At 45.6% G+C, this 24,582-nt stretch overlaps 1 protein-coding gene across 1 annotated transcript in view; it reads right to left on the bottom strand.

Annotated features, from left to right (window-relative positions):
* Nucleotides 1-222: 222 nt before the first annotated feature.
* Nucleotides 223-24,582, bottom strand: part of Traf3ip2 (TRAF3 interacting protein 2) — a 41,817-nt gene continuing 17,457 nt past the window's right edge. The window contains exons 3-9 of the mRNA XM_055616125.1: nucleotides 20,409-20,595; nucleotides 15,358-15,536; nucleotides 13,316-13,404; nucleotides 9,302-9,370; nucleotides 8,121-8,237; nucleotides 3,353-3,427; nucleotides 223-848 (exon numbers count right to left, since the gene is read on the bottom strand). Of these exons, the coding sequence (XP_055472100.1) occupies nucleotides 702-848; nucleotides 3,353-3,427; nucleotides 8,121-8,237; nucleotides 9,302-9,370; nucleotides 13,316-13,404; nucleotides 15,358-15,536; nucleotides 20,409-20,595 (863 nt within the window). The 3' untranslated portion in view covers nucleotides 223-701. The remainder of the gene's footprint in view (nucleotides 849-3,352; nucleotides 3,428-8,120; nucleotides 8,238-9,301; nucleotides 9,371-13,315; nucleotides 13,405-15,357; nucleotides 15,537-20,408; nucleotides 20,596-24,582) is intronic.

Genomic DNA, 24,582 nt, shown 5'->3' on the forward strand with positions numbered 1-24,582 from the left:
TTAGACTGTTTACAACCAGGATTGTTTTGTTAAAACCTCAACTGCCAGAGTAAACCTTTCATTATTACATTGTAAGGACGTTTAACTTTCTGGCTTTCATCTTTTACTACAGAGAAATCTGTCACATTTATCTAATACTATATCTAAGCAGCTTTGTCCATGTCCCAGAGCTGCCCATTTCAATATAAGTTAATATGTCTGTGTCCACTGAGAGAAATGAACCACGTTCTTACAAAGAATTTTATTATTTGAGCACGAATCAGAGTGGTCTAAGGACACACAGCATCTGGCCAGCTCACAGCAGTGAGTTGGAGAATGTGAGAGGAGAGGAGAATGTTTGTGGTCATAGGCGTTTGCTGCCATCCCTTGTAGTGGCCACTTACTAACGTACTGGAGGCCCAGCATGAACAATTCAGACTCAGGCGGACATGGCCACTTGTGTGCACGTGTCTCTCTCTCTCTCTCTCTCTCTCTCTCTCTCTGTGTGTGTGTGTGTGTGTGTGTGTGTGTGTGTTTAAGGCAGGAAATACAGAGCAGAGCAGCCAATGTGTTAGGAGGCAGAGAACCCTGTAGAAGAGGTGTTCTGGGGCCTGAATGCCCCCTACGAGACACTGAAACAGGCCTGAGTGCCAGCAACCAGCCTCAGCCAGAAGAATGTTGTGCGGACAGGCACTGGGGCACTGAGCTGGAGATGGCTGGTGTCACAAGGGTACCACCTGAAGGGTGGGCAGGGGGCCGAGGGGAGGAGCCACATACTCTTCCTCTCGGAGCAGCCGCAGCAGGATGTTTTTCTTATTCTTGGGCCAGCTGTACACATGAGTGTTCTGCAGCCAGGTAGGTACATGCTCCTGCGGAAGAGAGGACAGGAACACATCACGGGAGAGAAGCCTGGACTCCAGATTCAGGGCTCAGTTCCGAACAGCTCTGGCTCGCCCTTCCGAGGCGTTCCCAGCAGGCTGTCTTGGGAGCTGCTGTTTTGCTTTTGGAGGGTTTAACATGCAAAGCACTTTTGGCTTCGGGTGCAAGCTGTGTATGTCATTATGGAAACCACATGTGCGCGGCGTTTTCTGTCAGTCTCCCAGGCTACCTGCCCTTTGCATGTGAACGTGCTTTTCACCACCCTCACATGAAAGGGGTAGGACAGAGGTCACACTGAATGATGGGGATTCCCCTGTGGCTTTGGGGGAAGGATGCCAGGGTTGTGGGCTTAATCTAATTCCTGCTTCTTTCACTCCAACCTCAGGTCTGGCCTGAAGTGCAAGGAGCAGATCTCAGAGCTGGAGTTCCACAGGCCAGTTCCAGCCTCCCTCAGGACTGCCCTCGTGGAGGACACGTTGTGGTGGGGAGTGAAGAGGAGGCTTAGGACACATCTCACAGTGGTGGAAATTGCTGAGCATGTTCAAAAGCAACAAGATCACAGTGGCTAGAGCAAAGCAAGTAAGAATGAGCAGGTGAGGAGGGCCAGAATTCAAGGGGGTGTATCAGTGAAGACCACTGGAAGGTCTTTGCTTTCATTTTGTGATGAGCTGCCTTGGAGACTATAGCACCAGTTTAGAGCCAGCACTCATGCTGAGTGCAGAAGATATTCAAGGAAAGGGACACAACTGTCTTGAGGAGTCAAAAATCTCACGTGGAGGCAAAAATCAGCATAAACTATTTTCCGGGTAATATTATAGCAAGTAGCTAGCATGTCCCAAGCTCTGGAAATAAGAAGACTGTCAAGTGGAATTAAAAAACAAACAAACAAACAATAGTAAACCCAAATATGTATGCATGATCCAGTGATTCTAAGCAATTGATACATACATACTTACATACATATACATATTACTGATTCAAAGTACTGTAAGTAACTAAAGGTCTTAGGGGGAAAGGGACGATGATTTACATAAGCATGAGAGGAAGAAGAACCTTACAGGCTAGAGAAGTTGTAAGAATACAAGGATAAGCAAGAGTTCACTAGGCCAATATGTGTGGAAGGGCATTTTAAGGAGAAGGAATAGAGGGGCAAAGATACCTAGACAGAAAGAACATGAATGAGACTTGCTGACATGGCCCATTTATGACCAAAGCACAGGGCAGCAGATGATACGAAAGGAGAATGAGTTGGTGGACACAGTCCTGTTCCAAAGAGCCTAATGGGTCATGTCAAGGGAGGTAACTGATGTCTTGAAGTCAGTGAGAAATGTGGGAGATACAGATTGGAGTTCTTTCATAGCAAAAAGATGGCTAATATAGGCTCCCAGATGCTATGGGGAGACCAGTAAAGAGACTCGATTAGTCAATGACTACATTTAATCCCTGGACAAGCTAGGGCCAGTGAGGATGAGGGGTCCTTTCATACACATTGTGTGCTGTCCAACCCTGTAGGCCCCACTCCCATGCACTGGGCTCTCCTTCACCAGGGCCAGAGGTTTCAGTGCAGTCCTAACATCTAGGAATCCCCCAGAAGGAGGCTGCGCCTATGCTCAGAGTGCTCCGGTCTGGGTCTCAGGCTGTTTACTTAGCTGCTGTCTTCCTTTTGCCAGGCCTGGAACATGTTCCCTGATGGCTTGGCTTGCATTCTCCAAAGCTGTCAGCATGCCCTTTGGAATATGATAAAAACCCTCATGTGAATCCCAGCAAGATTCACTTAGAGAGCCGTGTGGATTCGGTGCCTGTACTTTACAAATGTGAGGACTGAACTGTGTGCAGCAAAATCTTTATGTGGAGCAGAAAGCAAAGTGCCCGTGCTTTGGTTCTAACAGGTGAGAGGTAAGAAGCTTCAGACAATAAATGCTCTCATGTTCTTGAGTATTTCAGTGTTTGATCCGCAGTTGCTGATGCTGTTTCGAGAGGCATTGAGGTATGGTGAGGCTGGAGGAAGCATGTTACATGAGCCAGCTCTGAAGTTTCCAACGCCACACGCCCTCTGCTTCCTTGTCGTCATTCGGGATGTGAGCCGTCGGCTGTTTCCAGCTCTAGATGCCATGCCTGCCTGTGGCCACACCTCCCCACCATGACAGTGATGGATCTTACCCTCTGGAGCCATATTCCCCAAATAAACCCTTCTATAAGTTGCCTTGCTCATAGTGTTTTATCAGTCATAGAAGACTAATTACGCATAAGCCGTTCGTTTGTGTGGGCAGACTGAGCAATTAGGACAGGCACGGTCCTGCCAGATAACACTTGCAGACCTTTCCAGACCTTACTGCCCAGCTCAGTGTGCCACCTGTTGATCTTTCTGGTATCACTGGTATCTCTGAGGGCTATCAAAGAGCTGAGAAAAAATTTCAACCTAATGTCCCAGGTAGCCATCAAACCAGATTTGAAAAACAACAACACAATTATTTGAGGATTCTTGTTTGTTTACCTTCTTGGCATTTGGGAAGAGCACAGGGATGAATCTGAAATTCATGCTTCCTTGATTTATGAACTCAATCTGCATCTAAAACCAAGCAAATATGAAGACTTAATTCAGGAACCAAGATAAGAAATTGATGTGCCAACAATACTAACAGCCCACATGGCAATTTTATTCTGGGTTGTTTATTTGAGAGCCCTATTATAATTTTAAACTCTCCCCGTTACACACTCTGCCATTTTTCTTGTGTAGACCACTATGATAGTTATCATTGGGTGTGAACTTGACTATATCTAGAATTAACTAAAAACTAAAAATGAGTGGGCACATCCATGAGGGATTTTTGCTTATTTACATCATTCAAAATGGGAAAGTCCATTTCTAATCCAGATCTTTGGGGTGGGTGGGAAGACACACCTTTAATTGAGATCTTTTGAAATGGGAAGACCACCTCTAATCTGGGCCACCTTCTGCTGAAAACCTATGTAAATGGAAAAAGAAAGCCTCTCCCTAGCACATCCATTCCTTCACTAGGCTGGAGCCTGCTTCTTCAGGAGTCCACTGTATACTGAAGGCTAGTAAGACATCTGGCTTCCTGGCTTGAATAACTGCTGAATTCTTGAACCTTCCATTGGTAGACAGCCATTGTTGGACTAGCTGGACCAGAGCCTTTAAGCCATTCTAATAAATTCCCTTTCTCTCTCTCATACATGCATACATACGTACACACACACACACACACACACACACAAATATATATATATATATATATATATATATATATATATATAGAGAGAGAGAGAGAGAGAGAGAGAGAGATGGATTGTCACTAGGATATGAGCCCTCAGTTCCGCTTCCAGCTCTAGATGCCATGCCTGCCTGTGGCCACACCTTGCTGTCATGATGATGATAGATCTTATCCCTCTGGAATCACAATCACAAGCCAAAATAAAATCTGCCATATCCATATATTATATATTATATTATGGAGAGAGCTCTGTTCCTTTAGAGAACACTGAGTAATATAGCCACTTACTAAAGACCTATTAAAAATCACCTTCTGGGGACCAGAAAGGTGGCTTAGCAGGACAGGTGCTTGCTGCCATGCCCAACAACCTAATTTTTACCCCTGGAGCCCACATGGCAGGAGAGAACTGAGTCCTGCAAGTTCTCCTCTGACCTCCATAAATTCATTTTCGTACATGCATGTGCCTGTGCATACACGCATGTACGTGTGTGCGTGCACACACAGATACACACAACACATTCATGAGAATTTTAAGTTATATTCTGGCCTGGACCCTGAATTTCTTCGTTGATTGCTTGGTTTGTTTGTTTGTTTGTTTGTTTGTTTGTTTGAGGCAGAGGCTCACATGTAGCCTAGACTAGCCTGAAATTCACTATGTAGCCCTCGTTGGCTTTGAACTCACAACAGTCTTTTGTCAGCCTCCTGGGTGCTAACTTTGAGTTTTAAAGATTAGGAGTGTGCAGAGGCTGGCTCACCTCGGTTCCCTATGTGTCCCTCTCCCAATTCTGTAGTCAGTGACCTTATATTGTCAGCTTTCAGTTGCTAAGTGTGAGAGTACTAATAACATGGAAATGGGTAAAGTGCTAACACCTAGGATTATTTGTTTGTTTGTTTAGCATTGAACCGCTGATACAATTAAGACACTCTTCCCAGAGCTATTGATCTAGTGAGCACGCAGGAAGGAAAATTACTAGCCAGAGAACAGCATGAAGCTTGTGAGCAATTGTGGGAGCTCGGAATTGGGCCTTTCTGTTCTGCATCAGGGAGTTTGAAGGACAGTAGCAGGAGGGGATCCCAGGGCATGAAGAAGGTTCTGGCCAGGTAGAAGAAAGTGAGGAGAAAGCAAGGGCAGAGAGAGCGTGAGCGCCCGGAGATGAGGAAGGGCATTAGTACGACGGGAGCCACCTAGCAATCCTCTTCTTCTGGAACACAGTTGGGCTTGGCAGTGGGGCTAGGAGGTCCACCATGAAGAGCCCACCCTGTCAGTTTTCACACTCTGCTCCCCAAGAGGACTTAGCTACAAGAACCCTATCAAAATCAGAATTTTCAGTGTCAGGAGTGTTAAAGGTTTCCAAATCCCAAGAGCAGCATGGAACTTTCAGGCATCTGAGGACAAGGAGAATAAAGAATTATGTTTCCTGAGCAATTTCATTCTCTCATTGATTTTTAGAACAGAAGCTTTTGTTGTGCATAAAAATAAAAACAAGAAGAAAGTGAATGTGAAGACACAGACAACTCTCTCTCCAACACCCACTCTCACAGATTCACACAACACATATCCGCCACAGGGCCATCTCCCTTCAAAACAGAAAACAACACCAAAAGCATGTGCCACATTGACTGGAGTACTGTGCACTTCAAGTACCAGCCATGCCATAGCAAAGTAAGCACCTGCAGGAAGGGTATGGGGATCTTCCAAGGTCCTGTGTTCAATTCCCAGCACCCACATGGTGGCTCACAACCATCTATAGTGAGATCTGGTGCCCTCTTCTGGTGTGCAGGCACACATGCAGGTAGAACACTGTATACATAATAAATCTTAAAAAAAATAGTCTCCAAGTGGGTTCCCTAGTAAGGGTAACAGGAGCTGTATCTGACATGAACTCAGTGGCTGGCTCTTTGATCACCTCCCCCGAGGGGGGCGCAGCCTTGCTAGGCCACAGAGGAAGACAATGCATCCAGTTTTGATGAGAGCTGATAGGCTAGGGTCAGAGGGAAGGGGAGGAAGAAGACCTCACCTATCAGTGGACTTGGAGAGGGGCATGGGAGGAGAAGAGGAAAGGAGGGTAGGACTGGGAGGGGTCGAGGGAGGGGGCTACAGCTGGGATACAAAGTGAATAAATTGTAATAAATAAAAAAAGAAATTAAAAAACTGTAAGCAAGCCACAATTAAATGCTTTCTTTCATTAAAAGGGGCTGGGTTTCGTTCCTGTCTTCAAGGGCACTGTGTACTCTATGATTTGTCCACTAGGCTCCCTGGTCTGTCAAGGACTAGCCCTCGGCAGTGTGTTTTTATTTTCTCTCATACTTCTTTCAGATACTGCCTTTCTAATGATGCAGTTTGATTTGTGTTGTAATTACTCATTGGTGCCTGGAGGAGGCCAGGAAGTCACCCTGGGGATATTGGGATACTGATGGCACAGCCAGTCCCTCCTATGATGGGGAAGAGCCAAAGCCATTAGGGCCAGGAGACCAAATTTGGGGACCACATGGTCATTAGGTTGAACTCTGTGTATTACTGGCTAGCCTTGCCATACACCAGCATAACTAAACAAGTTTCCTCCAGGAACTGGTAGGGACCTGGAGTCCTTCCCAAGTACCAGCTGCTTGCTCCTGGGACTGGCAGGTTCTTAGAGATGTAAACAGAATGTCAGTGTTCTGGGAATGTGCAGACATGATACAGACAGCACCCAGAGCCAGTTCTGACCTTTACAGGTCAGCTTATTTCTAGGAGTAGTTTTCAGAACCCTGACCACAGGCTAGCACTGAGTAAGACTGGACCTGAGGCAGACTTAGCTCCACCCTTGAATCTTACAACCTTGCCTCAGCTTCTGCTTTGGGTTGTAAACTCAAACAAGTGGTCCACATTTGGTGGAGGGGGTGACAGAGTTGAAGACTCGGTTGACGAGGACGATGCTTACACACCCGCTCTGCCCTCCTCCTGTGCTCTGGACTCGCAGGATGGATGGCATTTAACTTTGCTTCCTCTGAGGTAAAGGTGGCCTGACGCTACCTGCCTGCTTCCTGCCCTGTGCTGCTGACTTAGTCTAAGTATCTGGGCCACTTCCAGAGATACATTATGCCACGTCCTCATGCAGGATGAGAACCAAGTTGGGCTATGAGTTCAAGTCCAGTGACTTCCTTCTCTTTTCCAAATCTCAGAATCCTTGGTAAATAAACAAGCCAGAGAAAGCAGCTCTAGATTGAGACGCTCAGGGCCAGTCCCACCCAGACGTATAGTTACCTATTAGGCATTCCAGAGGGTGGAAAGTCACAGGGCTATTCTGACTTCCTAGTTAAACAGAAATGGTCTCCGTGGTGTCTCTCAGCCCACAAAGGACACGAAGATAGATAGGCCATAAAACTGCTAGTTCTAAAGCTGGGTGGTATTTTCCTTTAGATGCTGAGCAAGTTTGATTTCTTCTAAGTTTTCCACATGGTTTAAGTTTAACCAGGCCCCATGGTACAGGTTTGACAGTAAAATGCTGCCCACCCATCAAAAACTAAGAACAATCTCTTTGGTTAAATATTTTCTGTGTGCCAAATACTTCAGACATGACCTCATTTATCTTCAGAGCCCTGTACGTAGTAGTGATCTATTTTATGAACAGGATCGCAAAAGGGCAAGATTTAAGTACTTGGGCCATGGTCCCATAGCCAGCCCTTAGGAAGCTCTACTGGTATGACAGAGGTGGCCTCCTTACACTGCATGTTGCTCTTCTGGAAAAGCAAGGGATAGAATATAACAGCTACAGTAACCCACTCACCTCGCCACTCACTCTTCTGTCCTCCTAAGGCCTCACACTTGTTGGTAAACAGCTAAGCGAACAGAGCTCTACTTTCTGTATCCAAGAAAGAGTGGGGTTTCTCTCAGAGTATACAGAGCCATAGCCAAAGTAACCTCCTCACATGGGAGGCCTGAGAGTCTTTCCGTAGCATCCTGTCACCTTGAATGAAGAAGCAGCCTCCCTAAGAGAGGCTGCCTGTCCTGTGGGAGCAGCCAGGCACTGTGGTCCGCTCACCACTCACCAGTCGATGAATGTACTTCGTGTGTAAGCCATGCTCATCGTCGTCCAGCTGCGGCTCAGCGCCTTCCACATCCTGTTTGTATTTGGGGCTGATTGCTACGATTATCATCACTGTCTTCTGTAATGAGAAGGAGAAAAGCATGTTTATGGGAGTGGGAAGTGTGGTTCATTTGGTGAAGACCAGCTGGAAACTGGCCAGCAGGACCATGAGCCGCCCCTGACCTGCCAGTGGGTATAGAGCCAGGGCCCCTCTCTTTGAAAGCAAAAGGCACCAGCCCCCATACAGGCATGCTGTCATCTTCAACCCCCCCCCCCCATGGCCTCTATGCCCAGCACCCAACAAACACGCAGAGCAAGCAGCTCTGAGAGGAACTCTCCCATCTTCCACAACCTTCCCTAATAAACTTCTAATGAAAGCCTAAATCACTGAATCTGCATGGAGGCAGAAAGGCATCGCTGCCGCAGGAAGAGTGCCCTTCCTCCCTGCTGCCTGATGGGAGCTGTCAGTCACTGTGCTCCTCCGCTGCCCTGCTTTTCCTGTGCACATTAGCACAGGCAGCAGGAGCAGACCCTTCAGCACAAAGCCAACACCAGGCTGCAGACAAAAGGAAAGCGGCAAAACCCCAGCCTGCTGAGACTCCCACCCCCAACCCACTCCTGCCCAGCGAAGCACCTGGACCTGGACATGCTGGCAGCAATCAATTTCTATCTTGTTAAAGCACAAAGTGTCCCAGTGGCTAGTATAGATCCTGTCTGTGGAAAACGAATCACAGGGCTGCAAGTGGGTGCCCTGGGGTGGCATACTCTGTAGCTTGTAAGCCTGCCCAGAAACCTCTTTAGCCCAGTCCTACAAAACACTTGGAAAGGCCTCCAATTCAGCTGGATTCTGCTGCCCCCACCTTCATTTCCTCCTTCCCTATTCTGGTCTAGAAATTGTTTGCGCTGATTGTTATCAACCACCTGTGTCTGGTTTGACCGTTATTTCCTGCCTCTGCATGTCCAGGAGGGCGACCCCATCCTTCCTTTCCAAGTCTCTGCATAGCTTCCAACAAGAGAGGCTTTGTCCACACTTCCTCGGGCTCAGACTCTGGGAGAGTATCAGTGTTTCTTCTGTGAAACAGCTTCACAGGCTGATTGTTTTTCTCACCAGCACACATCCTCAGAATCTTGGAATATACTTACATCTCGAAGGTAGCGCTCCATCCATTTAATGATATCGATACCTCGGATTCTATCCTCAAATATATCAATCTACAAGAAAAGGATGTGAGGAAGGGCTCTTAATGAGAGCTCAAGAAAACACGAGAAGTTGCATACACTTGCAACCCTAAAACTAGTGCTCTCTATAAGGAGGAACACGTGAGTCCAAACAATGAAACACGAGTTTGTGAAATACGCCCATTTAAACATTCATAGATATTGAAGTATGTAATATCCATAATTAGGATATAGTGGTTCATTTCAAAATGTGTCTGCAGCTACACAATAATTATGTGTTCAAAAATATGAAAGACACAGTATATCACTAAATTGGATACATCCACAGAGGCTGAAACAGTACATTTATGTACCCATAATTTAAAAAAAATTGAAAGGCAGATTCTGGAACTTTAGTGGATATGTTGGGTGCAAATGCTGAGAAACAACTCTGGTTAGTCGGGTCATGATGGCGGTATTATGCCCAGCTTCAATTATACACTTCAAAAGCGTTGTACGAAACTTGGATGAAAGCCAAGGAACAAAATGACTTAGCTAGTGGGGTGGGGTTAAGGATGAAAGTCAAGGAGAACTCTAAGACGCAGATTAGTATTATTAGATAATACTCCTTCAGGTACTGGAAATGCAAAAACATCAAATCACGTGTCTTATAGAAAGCCAAATCAATCTCTCTCTCTTCCTCTCCCCCCTTCTCTCTCTCCTGGAAGAGTGTGTGTGTGTGTGTTATGTACACAAGGCACCCCTGACTGGAAGAGGGAATGTATTACACACTAGAGTAAAGGTCTTTGGGGGACGGTTTGCTTTATTAGCCTCACTATACCCATATTAATTATCCTAGTGTTACCCTGCTGACCGTCTCAGCTATTCATCAAGCATCCTGAATGAGCTACTATCTTTTCCCCACATGCTCGCTCTACTTCACTTCTCACATTAGTTCTCTTGTGCCCTAACAACACAGCATAAGCCCCTCTGCTCTGTAAGTCACACTGACTTCCTTTTCACCTCACCTAACTCTCACACATTATGGCCACTAGTAGCAACAACACATTATAAAATTCTTTCCTTTACTCCATGTGTCATTTATGACCTCCTTGTCCTCCTAACGTGCTTCTAAGCTCCCTATAGAAAAAGGTTGTGTGTTTACCTAACTGTCCCACCTATAGGGTACACAATACAAAACTCAATGTATTCTTTTACTGATAACATTAAAAATGGAACAGCTTTCCTCTGGGTTGGATTTTTGTTTTCAGACAAGGTCTCACTATTGCCCTCGCTGGTCTGGAACTCACGATGTAGACCAGGCTGGCCTTGAACTCTCAGAGAGCCACCTGCCTCTGCCTCTGGAGTGTTCGAACTAAAGACATGTACCCCTGAACCCAGCTTGCTTTTGTTTTAGTATGTTAACATCCAGCATGGTGGCATGTGTCTTCTATTCCAGGGCCCGGAAAGCCGATGCAGGAGTTTTGAGAGTTTGTGGCTGTTATGTTTTACACTGAAAAAATGTCTCAAGTAGTTAAAAAAAAAAAATCAACCAACCAAACAAAACAAGATAGAAGGTATGTGCTGGTCAAAGACTGCACCCACTCTGTGATGGTGTCAGTAACATTTCCATTTCAGAGTAAAGATAGGCAGCTCTGGTTGTACTCCTGCCTCTGCCAATTTCCACCTAGAGGACTGTGCTTATGAGAACTTACTGGCAACGTAGAAAAGCATGACGTCACCATGCCAGAGATGGTCGCTATTATCCATCATGGAAGCTGTTCCTGTGCTACAGACACAGACATTCTGGGAGGCGTCTGCTTCTCTAGATCCCCATCAGAGTCTACTGTACCTGTCATGACAAGCTTTCCACACTGCTGTTGTTAGGAGCTGAACTGTGTCCCTAGAATGCATATGTTAGCTGGAGGTGGTGGCTAACACTTTAATCTCACCCCTTGAGAGGCTGATGTAGGGGGTTGTCAGTTTGGGCAAGAAAGTGAGACCCTGTCTCAAAAAAGAAAATAAGAATTAATGTATTGAAGCTTTCTCATTACCTCATAATGTGACTGGACTTGGGATGGGGGCCCCTCAGAAGATAGTGAGCCCTACTCCCATAGGTTGGTGTTCATAGAAGAAGAGAGAGTTGGTACACAGCTCTGCGCATACACATGGGAGGGACCATTTGAGGATTGAGAGAGGATGGATATCTCAAGCCAAGAAGAGAGGATTGTGGATAAAACCAACCCTGTTTCAACCGTGTTCTTGACCTTCCGGCCTCTAGAACTGTTGAAAATGAGCTTCTGCTGAAGCCACCTTAGCTGAGTATTTTATGGCTGACTTACACAGCTACGCTCTTCAGGATACAGGCAACATCTCCCTGTCCCTGTCCCTTTAGTAACTATGTCCTGCTAGTGGCAGGGCATGACACTATTCCCTAAGAATTTCCTAAAACCGACCCAAACCTTTATGCTGTTTTTGTTGTTTTAATTAAACCCCCTTATGTGACTCATTGTTTCGTTTTACTAAGAGGATCTCACTGTGTCGATTGTAACACACAGCTGTTAATAAACATAGGCTTCTATAAGTAAGGGTCCAGCGCACATTTAAATTCCCCCTGAACTGCCTCTGACCATGGGTTTTTTTTAAAGGTTAAAAACTACTGTCCAGGGCCAGTCAGAATCCGTGTTTATATTGGGAGAGGAGGAAAAAGTAAGATCTTGTGTGTTGCTTCGTGTCTCATAATTTGATTTTTATGTCAAAGTTGCCCCAGTACTGTCTTATTCTGGAAATGAGAAAGTGAAATGTTAGTCTATAGATCTGTGAAGCTGGATTATATAAATTGTAGGCATCTTAAAAAAAATTAAGTATTTCCATTTTTAAATGTATTATGGGGGGTGGGAAACTCAACTAAAAACTATTAAACAACCAGGCAGTGGTGGCGCATGCTTTTAACTCAGGAGACAGAGGCAGGCGGATCTCTGTGAATTTAAGGTCAGTCTGGTCTACAGAGTAAGTTCAGGGTAACCAGGGCTACACAGAGAAACCCTGTCTGGATAAACCAAACCAACCAGACAGACAAAAAAGTAAACCAAACAAACAAACAAAACAAAACAACCCCCCAAACCAATGCTAAGCAACTTTTTTACTTCCCTCTAACCTTTACTGACTCTTCACTCCTCTCTGGCATTCACTGCTGCTGACGGCCAAGGAGAGGCCTCTGGGAAGGAAGCAATCTCAATGTTTGAGGAGAGCCAGTCTTCCCAGGAGCAACCAGTGATATTTTGTTTATCCTAAGGAAGGATGTGCATGGCCCTAAGCTGCACTGTTTCAGGGCTTGGCAGGGAGACAGAAAGATTATGTGCTTGAGAATTTGGGGGCCAAGATGACAGGGAACCTACAGGAGTGAATCAGGGCCATCTCTCCTCAACCTAGACTCGGCCATGTTTTCTCTGTCCATACTCTTCACTCCTGAAGCAAGCTGTAGAAGGGCAGCTCTGGGCAGTGGGAGCCCAGGTTTCTACTTCAAACCTTGTAACCCAGTACAGAACAGGAGGGTCTGGTTTAGTGCACAGCTAGTTGGTGAGCTTCCAGCTTCCTGTGTCACAGGTTACATATTGTTGGGTATGGGGGGTATGGCTGGTGGGACAGGGTAAAGGGAGAGAGTGCAGCCAAGGCCAGGCCTTTCCTTCAGTTAGGACCAGCCAGACCAAAGGTGGGAATTGCCTCTATTATGGGCTTTTAGAGAAAAAAAATGTTGGAGACTTTGGCTAGTTTACAATGTGGAGGAATACTTGCTCTAGCCTTGACTCCCAGCACCAAATAAATAAATAAACAGATAGATAGAAAACAATTATCCAAATCCATAAGCATTTAGTTCATAATTACATAAATAGTAAAACATTGCTTAAAGCATCAACAACTATTTATACTTTTTCTTCATCATCATTATCATTGTGTTCAATTGAACTGTTCAGTTTTCTCTTTGAATAAAATACTTACTGCAGTTTGGAAGCCATTCACCAGCAAAAAGTTCACAAATTTCACCACCTCCATGGCTGTGTCCATAGAATAAGTGATAAAGACTTTCCCTAAGAGAAAATGTTCATAGTTGTTGAAATTAATCAAATTATTCTATTCTACACCGCAGTTCTAAGTAGTACGAGTTGCCTTATGTGTTGAGGGTGGTCCCCTTTGTGTTGTGATGTGGATTGCTCTCATCTGTGACAAAGGCTGGGACCTTTCCAAGAGAGTGCAGACTGTCCACAGTGAACAGAAGACAGAGGGATAGAGTAACGGCAGTCTGAGACAGGCCTCAGGGGTCCTGGAACACCACGTGAGATGTTAAACCATCTACCACCCACAGTCGGCATGTCCTTTCAGCCCAAGCCACTGCCTCGTTTCTTAGAGACACTTGGCCCTGTGCCCAAGGAAAATACTCTCACAGCAGGCTAAGAAGCTCAGGCTTGCTAAGGGGCCACCCAGCAGTGTCTGCCTTTGATCTCGTGATGCTCTCTGCTGCCCTGAACTCTTGTCTGACAAGACCAAGTAGGGGGTGAGGGAGTAAGTGTTTCCTTGCCCCGCCCCTCCCCCACATGGACTCATTTTGGAGAAAGGTCAGGAAGCAGGCGTAGACTGATGCCCAGATCAGAAATGTTGGTGCAACTTCAGCAGTTTAAAGGGGAGACAGTGCCTCAGGGCAATTCAGCGGTGCAGGCTCCCTCTTTCCTCCGTGAGCCAGCATGGAGCCATAGACAGGACCATTTGGGCAGGCTTTCCCTACCCAGCCAGAGCCGCAGTTTCCTCAGACTAAATAAAGTATGGGGGAAATTACTTCGCTGGCAGTTTGCTGTAGTAGATTCATCTCTACATGTTGCCTTTTAGTCTGGAGTGAACCAGTGAAAGCTCAAGAAACCCTGAGGCAGAGGAGATAGAAAGAGATGCCGAAGAGAAGATGAGTTGGTGTTTATCTGTGCTCAGATTCCTCAGAATGGAAGCACAGGTCTCACATGGAAGCGTGTGCACTGTGTGATGGTGGAAGGAACCAAGCCATCAGGCATGTGGGTGGGGCTTGATCCTTTCCCACCTCCATATGTACTAATTTTACGACTCCCTTCCCAGACCACAGTAAGATGACAGAAGGCTGGGACCGTACTCCATGTCTTTTTTTTTTTTTTTTTTTTTTTTTTTTAATTGAAGTGTATAAGATTTTAAGATGCTCAGGAACAAAACTTTTGCATGAAAACTATAGTGATCATTGCCATAGAGATCCTTCAGAGCTGTAGGTGACTTCAATAGAGATTCAAAAGAAGCAATCAGCAAAGCAAGGGCCTCAGGTTCGGTTCCGAGTGTCCCAGATCATTCTCTAGCCTCTCCAGCCAACAGTGGGCCTCTCTAGCCAACAATTCCTAAGTAGTGACTGGTTTCTTAAGGCTTCCAAAGCTAAGACTCTTAGCTGGCCTCACTCTCAGAACATCCTGGTGTTGTGTCAACATTTCTGGATCTAGCAGCAAAATGTGGGAAACGAATCACCACCTGACATCCAATGAGCTATTTCTTTAAATAAAAGGCTTAAGTTTGCATTGGGATGTGAAGCAGTGTGAGGAACGTAAGGTGTTTTTTTGTTTGTTTGTTTGTTTGTTTTTGTTTTTGTTTTTCAAACAAGACCGCTCACTCCTACAGAAAATGACCTTGCTCTTGATGGCTGCTGCTAATTAACAATGAGACACTAGTTTTCTACCGGCACCACATGAGCATCCCATCCATCTAGCGGGGGCACATCACTGAAGAGCATCACTTAGATGAGCAAAGAAGGGAGGGGGCTGGTTGTTGTTTCCAATTTGTTAAGGGAAATCCAGTGGTAAAGCAGTTCGGGAGCATTGCTTGTGAGGTTAGGATCATGGCAAACACTAAGAAATGGCTGGGTATTTTTAAAGCAAAAAGGGAAAAGGTAAATTCTCTAACTGAGATTTTGGATGTAGTTACTAAGCAAACTCTCAAAGCATAAAACCCGAGAGGAAGAAACCACATTGCAAACAACTTACGTAATTCCTCTGGCAAATTGCTGGTTTTCAGAGTTCCTCTGGCTAAGGGGTTGCTTGGGGGTCTAGGCACAGCTGGTGGGGAGGCAGCCCAGGGACCTTGTGGTCTCAGCTCTGCAGAATGGTCCAAGGACTGGTCAGGAGCTTCAGCTCCATTAGATGTTGGGTGGTAGAGCTGGTCCCTGCAAGGGAGTTTTTATCTTCATTACAAAGGCAAACTCTGGGGAGACAGAAAGACCTTACAAACTGTGGGACCACACCAATGTGTGATCTCCCCTCTGCCTCCATCCCTTATCTGACACAGAAGGAAGAAAGGGTCCCACGGAGTTTCCTTTATAAACAAGGCAGCTGGCTGCCATATGTGAGGACCTGTGCTAGGGTCAAAAGAGGGAAGCAGGATTTGATTTCTCAATTCAAGGTCTGTCTAATTGGGAAAATAAATCCCATGTACAGGTCAGACAAGGTCACCAGCAAAACAAAATAGCATAATGGGTGACAGAGAAGGCTGACATTAAAGGCATTCAGATTAAAAAGACACAACTTTTAGCTCATGATAGATAACATTTGATTATGTTTCAAAAGTTTTTTTGTTGTTTGTTCTTTGATTTTGGGGTTTTCTTTTTCTTTTCTTTTCTTTCTTTTTTTGGTAACAAGGAGAGCTCAAGGAAGGGATGTGTAGATCTCACTGAGAAAGGTAAACAGAATAGTAGATTGGGAGAGGGTACTGGACAGGGCTGAGGTATGGGAATGGGAACAGGAGAGATCAGGTAAGGGGAGGATGGAGGGAGAGAATACTAGGAGAGACAGCCAGAATTTTGGAGGGGGGGCGTGCAGAATCTCTGGCAGGAGCTAGAAACCTAGGGCAAAGGAAATTCCCAGGAATCTATGAGGGCAGCCCTAACTAAGAGTCCTAGCAATGGGGAATACGGAGCCTGAACCAGACAGGACTTCCTGTGGAGGAATTGGGGCACCAACCTAGCCAAATAACCTTTGACCTACAATTTGTCCTGCCTACATGATGGGGGGCGGGGAGGGGGGAAGGTAGCACAGAAATTGTGGGAGTGGTTAACCAATGACTGGCCCAGACTGAGACCCATTCCATGAGAGGTAATCTAGGCCTGACACTGAGCCAGGAACCAGAGGCTGGATAGCCCAGAGACTATGCTAGAAACTCACACACACACAGATATCCTGTTATACTTATAGATTGATGTCTAGCCCAATTGTCGACAGAGAGCTTCACCTAGCAACTGATGGAAACAGATGCAGAGACCCACAGCCAAACATTAGGCAGAGCTTGAGGAATTCCATGGGAGACGTGGAGGGAAGATTGTAGGTTCAAGGATACAAGAAAACCCACAGCATCAACTAACCTGAGCTCACAGGGGCTCACAGACTGACCCACCAACCAGGGAGCCTGCAAGGGCCTGACCCAGGCCCTCCACACATGTCACAGTTGTGTAACTTGGTCTTCTTGTGAGACTCCTAACAGAGGGAGCAGGAGCTGTCTCTGACACTGCTGCCTGCCTGTGGGACCCTTCCCCCTACTGGGCCGCCTTGTCTAGCCTCAGTAGAAGAGGAAGTGCCTGGTCTTACAGCAAGTTGATAAGCCATGGCTGGTTGATATCCATCCAGGCTGAAGAGAGACGAAGGAGGAGTGGGTTGGGGGGGGGGCAGGAAATGGGGGGACTAGAGGGAGGGGAGGGAGGGGAAAACTTGGGTTGGGATATACAATAAGTAAAATTAAAAATTACAAAAGCATTTCTTTTGTTAGTCTGTAAGTGAAAAGCCTGACTGCTGACAGGGCATCTCTATTACTATTGTGCCTGCCAGCATTCCTATGAGGGTTGTGCCGAGGGGAGGGGGGACCATGGCATGCGTTCCTGTGAGCTTTGGGAAACAAAAGAAATGTGGGTCTTGTTCCTGCCACTTCTCCGATTTCTACTGGCAAATAGGCGTGTGTGTGTGTGTGTGTGTGTGTGTGTGTGTTGTCTGCAGAAGCATCCCAGTGTCCCCGAATGTTAAGGACAAGGCGTAGCGTCTCACTTGTGCCACCGCCTAGTGGGTATAGAGTGGCCCCGTCAAGGGGGCCAGCTGCAGCAGTTCGGGAGGAGGAGGCTGCAGCCTGTGGATCAGTCTCTGACCCTCCTCTCTAAGAGCCCAGTCTCCTGTATTAAATCCCCTCTGCCAGTAACAGCTACAAGAGGGCAGGTAAGATGGTGCACAGCTGTGAAGGCGTTTGTGCCAAGGCTGATGACCAGGGCTGGGTCCGTGGGAACCACGCGGTAGGAGGAGAGAGCCAGCCCCACAAATGCTCTGTCCTCCTGCCTGCTACGGCACGCAGACACACACACACACACACAGAAAGACAAGTCAATTAAAAAGTACAGCAGCCAGAACGCTTTCTCTCTTCTCTAACTTCTGATAGGAAAATTAAAACTATACCCATAATGTCTTATTTCTTTTAAAAAACTGGAGGCAAATATGGAAATAAGTTAAAATCAGGGTGGTGGAACCATGGTTGTCACTTATTTTATATTTTCAATAGTTTCACATTCTAAACTTTTAATGTTATCATTATAAGTCTGTGTACACGTCTAATTTCAATAGCTTTTTACTTATGTTTTTACCCAAAAGTAATTTTAAAATTCTTAAATTCATATGTAACATACTTAAAACTTTCTTTAAAAAAAAAATCACAAAATCTCAACTACATTTCTAGAGTTAGAATGTTAGGAAAGTAAGTTATTTAAGTAAGTATCTTAAGTATCTTAAGTAAGTAAATATCTTCTATTTTCATAAATATTGACCAAATAACACCTCTAAAAACATACTTTCAGCTAAAGGAGATTCATTTCCTTATTATTTATATTAAATCTTTTTATACACATAGTTACTTCATTATTATAAAAGATGATTACTTGCTTAAAAAAGAAATGTTAGGGCCTTGATAATTATAATGGCTAGTTTTATGTCAACTTGACACAAACTAGAGTGAGCTGAAAGGAAGGAACCTCCACTGAGAAAATGAGCCTGTAAATTCTGGCTGGAGGCAAGCCTATAGGGCATTTTCTTAATTAGTGATTGGTGGGGGAGGACCCAGCACACTCGGTGGTCCCATCCCTGGGCTGGTGGTTCCAAGGTCCTATAAGAAAGGCTGAGCAAGTCAGGATGAGCAAGACGGTAAGCAGCATGCCTCCGTGGCCTTTGCAACAGTTCCTGCTTTCTTCCCCAAGTTGCTTTGGTCGTGGTGTTTCATCACACCAACAGTAATCTTAACTGACACAACGATGTTCAAAAACTTTCACATATAGATAGTATCATGAGATTAGTGAGTGTGAACTTCTGGTATTAATGTTCTCCTTCCAGTTAGGGGTAGGAGAATTAGCTCCTTAGCTGAGCACTCTTCATCATCCTAAAATGATAACTCAGGGACACCAGAACAGGCTTAAATTAATGCTATAGACGCATTTGCTATGTAGTACCTTTCAACTCCCCTATAAATCTAAATGTTTTGTTCAAAATAAAGGTTTATGCTTATTTTAGAACTGGTTCAGTGTCTCACATCTGTAATCTTAGTCCTTGGGAGGCAACAGCAGAGCATGGCTGGGAATTCAAAGCCAGGCTTGACTGGTGAGTTCTAGGCTAGCCAGGGCTGATGAGTGAAACTCTCCGCTTCTCAGAAAACAAGAACACATTTAAAAGTATAAACCCCTAAGTGAAGATCCTGGCTTCAGAATGGCCCTCCAACTGTACAGAAGTCCACTGAGATGCACAGAGTTTTGCTGGGCAATGGTCAGGGTAGCTACTTTAACATGCCTGCGTTTTTATTTGTGAGTTTTACTGAAAGAAATTAAGCTTTTAAAGTTGACTTGAAAATTTATGATCGCATCCCCTTTTCAACACCAAATTTATTTGATAAAAATGCTTCTGTTTTGCATGGCTTCTTGTAATTTTATGTATTTATTTGTAAGATGTGTCTTGCTATGAAATCACATTTTACTTAATTCCCTTATTTAAACTCTGTATTTAGGAAAGGGAAGGATCCATCTGGAAAGGACTACAAAGACCCGTGGACCTTCCAGCAAGAGGAAGCAGGCATGGGCCTTATTTGCCACTCTTAATAAAATTGGCTTTTTTTTTTTTTTTTTTTTAACCCTCTTTGAATAAAATTTTTGAGCTAATTGCCCATTTCTTTATTTCGGAAAAATCCATTTTAATAGGATTTTCATATCTGACGCTTTTCTATATAAACAGAACTTGAGAGGCAGAGGGAGCTGGATCTCTGAGTTCAAGGCCAGTCTGATCTACAAAGTGAGTTCCACAATAGCCAGGGCTATACAGAGAAAGCCTGTCTCAACAAAAACAAGGAAACAAGCAAACAAAAACAAAAGAAAAAGTCTAAAGTTTGGCACAAAAGTACATGCTATTTGGGAGGGAGACTCAGGAGGACAATGAGTTTGAAACCACCAAGCTTCAACTAACTACATTGTTAGAATCTATACAAAAATCTAACTAAAATAAGGAAAGGGGAGAAGCCTGGTTCCTCATGGGTTTCTCTCTCAGCATACCATGCCGTCTTTCCCTCTTCTTCAGACTCTTGCCATGATGTTATCCACTATGATGGTGCCAGAGCCGAGATGGACTCCCTATCTTGGAACTTTGAGCTAATGAAGTATTTATCAAGTACTCAGCTTCAAATTCCTGGTTTTAGCAATGGAAAACAGACCAAAGCAAAGGGTTAGACAACATTTTGAAAACCCAGCACTATTTTTTCGGGGAGAAGCATAAGAGAGATGAATTTGTATGGATGGTTTTGTTACAAAACCACTCTGTCTCAAAAGAAAATAACAGGAAGCCAGATGTGGGGGTACAACGGAGAACCTTGTCAACCACTTTCTCCTGTGCTCTGACCCGGAAAAGTATGTGCGGGACATTTCCTTATGTGGCCGCACTGGCTTGGGTGGTGTTACAGAGACTCTCCATGCACCCTGTTGCACCGACAATCCTCTTCACGTCAGTACTTGTGGGCATGGGTCTTGCCAGACACATACCTTGGGAGCCTTGGGAAAGAGACGTCTCTCTGTGCAGGCCTCTCTTCTTGGTCCTGGGGGCTGGGGTAATTCAGGATGACCTTCTGCACAGGGTACAGACCTCTCACCCTTGCCCCAGGAAGGGCTTGCCCGGGCAGAGCAGGCTGGATGACTTGCTGGTGGGCTGCTGGAGGACAGCCATGACCATCTGTAGGTGACCACAAATAACAGAGAAGGTTGCCTCAACACCTTCACGCAAAAGACCATGCAAGCTCATTGAACGATTTTCTCTTGATAGCAACCAGGGGGTCCAAATATCAACCCACCTCCACGCTATATGTCATCTTTCCCTACTACTAATTACTTCATAATATTCATGAAACCAATATGCTTTTTTTCCCTATGTAAAAACATCTGTGAAAACACATTTGACATTCTAATTAGAAAATTCAAAGAACATTTTTAAGTCCTGTTTTAATTAAATACTTAGGATGGTCCAACCACGACGAGCCTCTCTCCCACCACTGGTCCTACCATAATTCCCCAGTATCTAGAACCGAGGGCTAGGAGAAATTATACTTGCAATAGGCTTAAGATTATTGTGCTGGATGTGGTACTGCACACCGTTAATCCTAGCACTGGGTGCACAGAGCTCTCAGAGAGATGTGAGTTCAAGGCCAGGCTGATCTACGTATTGACACTCTGTCTCAAAAACAAACAAACAAGAACAACAAAATTACGATGCTTTCCACCACCTCTAAGTGGACACACACACACACACACACACACACACACACACACACTCAGTCTTAATCAGCAAAGTATCTGCCGTGTAAGTATGAGGCCCTGAGTTCAAGCCTCCAGCACCTACTTATATATAGTTGGTCATGGGGCAGCACATGCCCAGTGCTAGAGAGTTGTAGACAGGGGAATCCCTGGGGCTCACTAGCTAGCCAGTTTATTTAGTGAGCTATTGGTTCAGTGACAGGCCCTCTCTTTCTCCAAAGAGAAGGTAGAGAGTGATTGAGGAGACACCTGACATTTCCCTCTAGCCTCTACATGCACATGCATGCACACACACACACACACACACACACACACACACACACACAAATATCAATTAATTATTTTAAAAAAGCAGTGATTAGAGTAAAGCCAGGGCTAACAGGAAGTGATGTCAATATGTAAACCTGAGAGAAAGTTGGTCCTAGGAAGCCCCCAGAGCAACGGGGTCCCAAGAGAAGGCCAGCTCAGCTGACTAGGCAAGAGAAATGGAAAATTCAGAGCTGGGAGAGATGCCTTAGCAGCTGAGAGCACTTGCTGTTCGTCTAGAGGACATGAGTTGTGTTCCCAGCAGCTCACAATGGCCGGGGACCCGGCACCCTCCCGAAGCCTTTGGTACACCTGTGGTGCTCACACACACATGCGCTCTTAAGTAGAAACTTAAGAGAGATGCAAGGGTGGGGGTGGGGGAGGGGAGGGCTCTTCGGGCAGTGCACAGGCCCAGAGGGCTAATGCTCGGGGACTGGAGAAAACCCGTGTGAAGCTCCGCCAAGAGGAGCCCACAAGTCCCTCGTGACCCAAGGGAACCCCAGTGACCCAAGCTGTTACCGCTACTCAGGACAGAAGCAAGATGAGCCAGGAAACAAAAGCAGTTGGGGCAAAAAAGCGTTTTAGTTTTAAAAAAACTATTACCGGTTTTAAATCCTTGCCTGACTTATCATAGTCGTTCTGTTTGCCTGCCAGGGTAACATGTGAGGGAGACAAAAAGAAATAAAACGGCAAAGAAGCAAGATAATGGCCCGGAAGTCTGGAGCAGGCAGGATTCGCCCTGCGTGGTCAAGGTGCTACCCTTGACCTCATCTCAAGTGAAGTACCAGAACAAGGAGGATGGCGTTGTCCTGAGTTTGGCACGCAGTGAGCATCCTTGGATAATTAAAAGGGGTCATTCGGGGGAATGGCGACCTCCAGCACAGAAGAGCAAACAAATACGTATATTTACTGGCATGGCTGTCTCCAAGTTCCCACCGGCTAGACTCAGAAACTTGGTTGGATGACCCTGGCAATTAACTCAAGCTAGCTTATCATGCCTGGCCAAACTCCCTGGAGCCATTTCATTGTTTGCCTTGACCCTCATATCGGCTGTATCCTTCCTACTGTGCTTCCTCTAGCAAAAAAGGGACCATGCCCCTCCGCCTAGGCTGTCTACTGATTTTGACACATGACCCTTGTCCTGCTATTGTTAAGCCCTGACCATTGCAAACAGAAGGTTTGAGGAGAGGGAGAAGAAAGGGATTTGCCCAGGCTTGTCCCAGCCTCAGGGCTGACAAAGGAAACCAGGACTAGAAGGGAGCTCTAAGAATGGGGAGACAAGACCACGGAGACCTCTGTGGCCTAGGACAAGGTCCATCGCTGAGGCTTTGCTCTGACAGCCTTTCTAGAGCAGGCCAGATAGATTCCAGGAGTTCTAGATTGCCAATGGGAGTTTCAGGGCACCAAACACTGTTACTTAGGCTAGAAAGGACCAAGAGTGGTCTTGCCATCATGTGACCAGACAGGAGACCAGCTGGACTTTAGATTAGCTCTGCATGGATTTAGAAACAGCTGTACATCCAGGCCTCTGCTGCACTTAGGATTCAGCTCCCGTGATCAGGTCCCTCCCTGTCACTGCTCTCATTTCCCATAACACTGTCACAGACTTACCACAGCCCACCTTCATCTTGAATATCCCAAGCTGGCCCCCACCACTGGGCCACTGAGCCTACTATCTTAACTCCTCAGAAAGATTTTGCCTTAGATCTTCAGAGATAGCTTCGCCATGGCTCTTTCTACCTGTTCAAGGAGCCCTACCCCTCGCTGAGTTAGCTTCTCCCTTCCCTGTTTCATTTTCCTTGTATGGGTTTTCTTGCTTTGCTTTATTTTGCTTTGCTTTGCTTTGCTTTGCTTTGTTTGCTATCATTCACCAAGCACAGTGCAGCCACATAGGCAGTGTTCAATAAATGAAAACTGAACAGTTAGTTACAAAGCCAACTGGAAGAGGAACCATTTTGAACTGCACAGCCTGCTTGCTAAGTCTCAGTTTGGTAGAGTGCCTACTTCTTGTCTGCTGTTCATTCTTTTAAAACTCAGTTTTGCCCTCCAGAAATGAGAAAGACAAGGTCAAAGAGGAGAAGCTGTTAGGGCCTTGAAAGCTTTTCGAAGGGAGAAGCTGAAAGAAACTTGAGTGAAGTTTTCTCTCTTTGGAGCCATTTTTGCTTCCTATACCATTAATGAGTGCCTAATAACATTTTATTTGCTTTGAAAGGACTAGCAAGCTCTAATCACAGGGTGTGTTCCTTTTCCAGAAGGCGGACGTTAGCGCTGTTAATCAAAAGCCTTTGAATCAAGGTCAGATGATCTCGAGCAGATTATTTCCCCCGCACAACATGTTTTTTTTGTCTCATAGCAACCAATCGTATCATTAAAATCACTAAGCACACGGGCTGAGAGTTTGTCTAGCTGTAACGCTCGGCTCTGAAATGGCCACCTGGGGTAAGATGTTCCACGGTGTATGCGGGGAGATGAAACGATCCACCTTTTTTAGAGTACCGACAACGTAACCCTCCATGTTGTCCCCTCACTTAAAACAAAGCCTGACCACCAGAGGGGCAGCCAAAATGAAGCCTTTCCTCTTGTATGCGGGACTTGGGCTGTTTTTGCCTGGACATTTGGTTAGTTGCACAGAAAAGTTGTTAAGTTAAAAGGTATGTTTGTTAGATAAATAACCATCTTTTCATCGCTCGAGTTTTCCTTTAGTTTGATTTTTTTTTTTTTTTACATTTTAATTTATTGTGCACAAGTACCTACACACATGCATGCTTGGAGGTCAGAGGGCAACCTGTGAGAATTGGTCCTCTCCACCCTGTGGGTCCCAGGGATCAGGCCGGGATCAGTTGAGCGGCAGGCACCCTTACCTGCTGAGCCAGACTGCCAGACCTCACTGCTAAGTTGCAACCATTGTTCCCACTCTGGTGACCAGGCCTTGCGAGATTGAAGCTGAGCACCCACCTAGGTTCTTTACACACAGGGCTACAGGGTCCGAGTTTCTGGTTCTCAGAGAGAGTTGTTTTACTCAGAATGGAAAACAGATCCGTTGCATCTGTCCTTCTCTGGCATATCACTCTCCCTGTTCCACCTCCTCTGGCCCTGCTGCCTT

The sequence above is a fragment of the Psammomys obesus genome, unplaced genomic scaffold, assembly GCF_907164565.1.
Source record: "Psammomys obesus unplaced genomic scaffold, mPsaObe1.curated_primary_1811, whole genome shotgun sequence".
Lineage (NCBI taxonomy): Eukaryota > Metazoa > Chordata > Mammalia > Rodentia > Muridae > Psammomys > Psammomys obesus.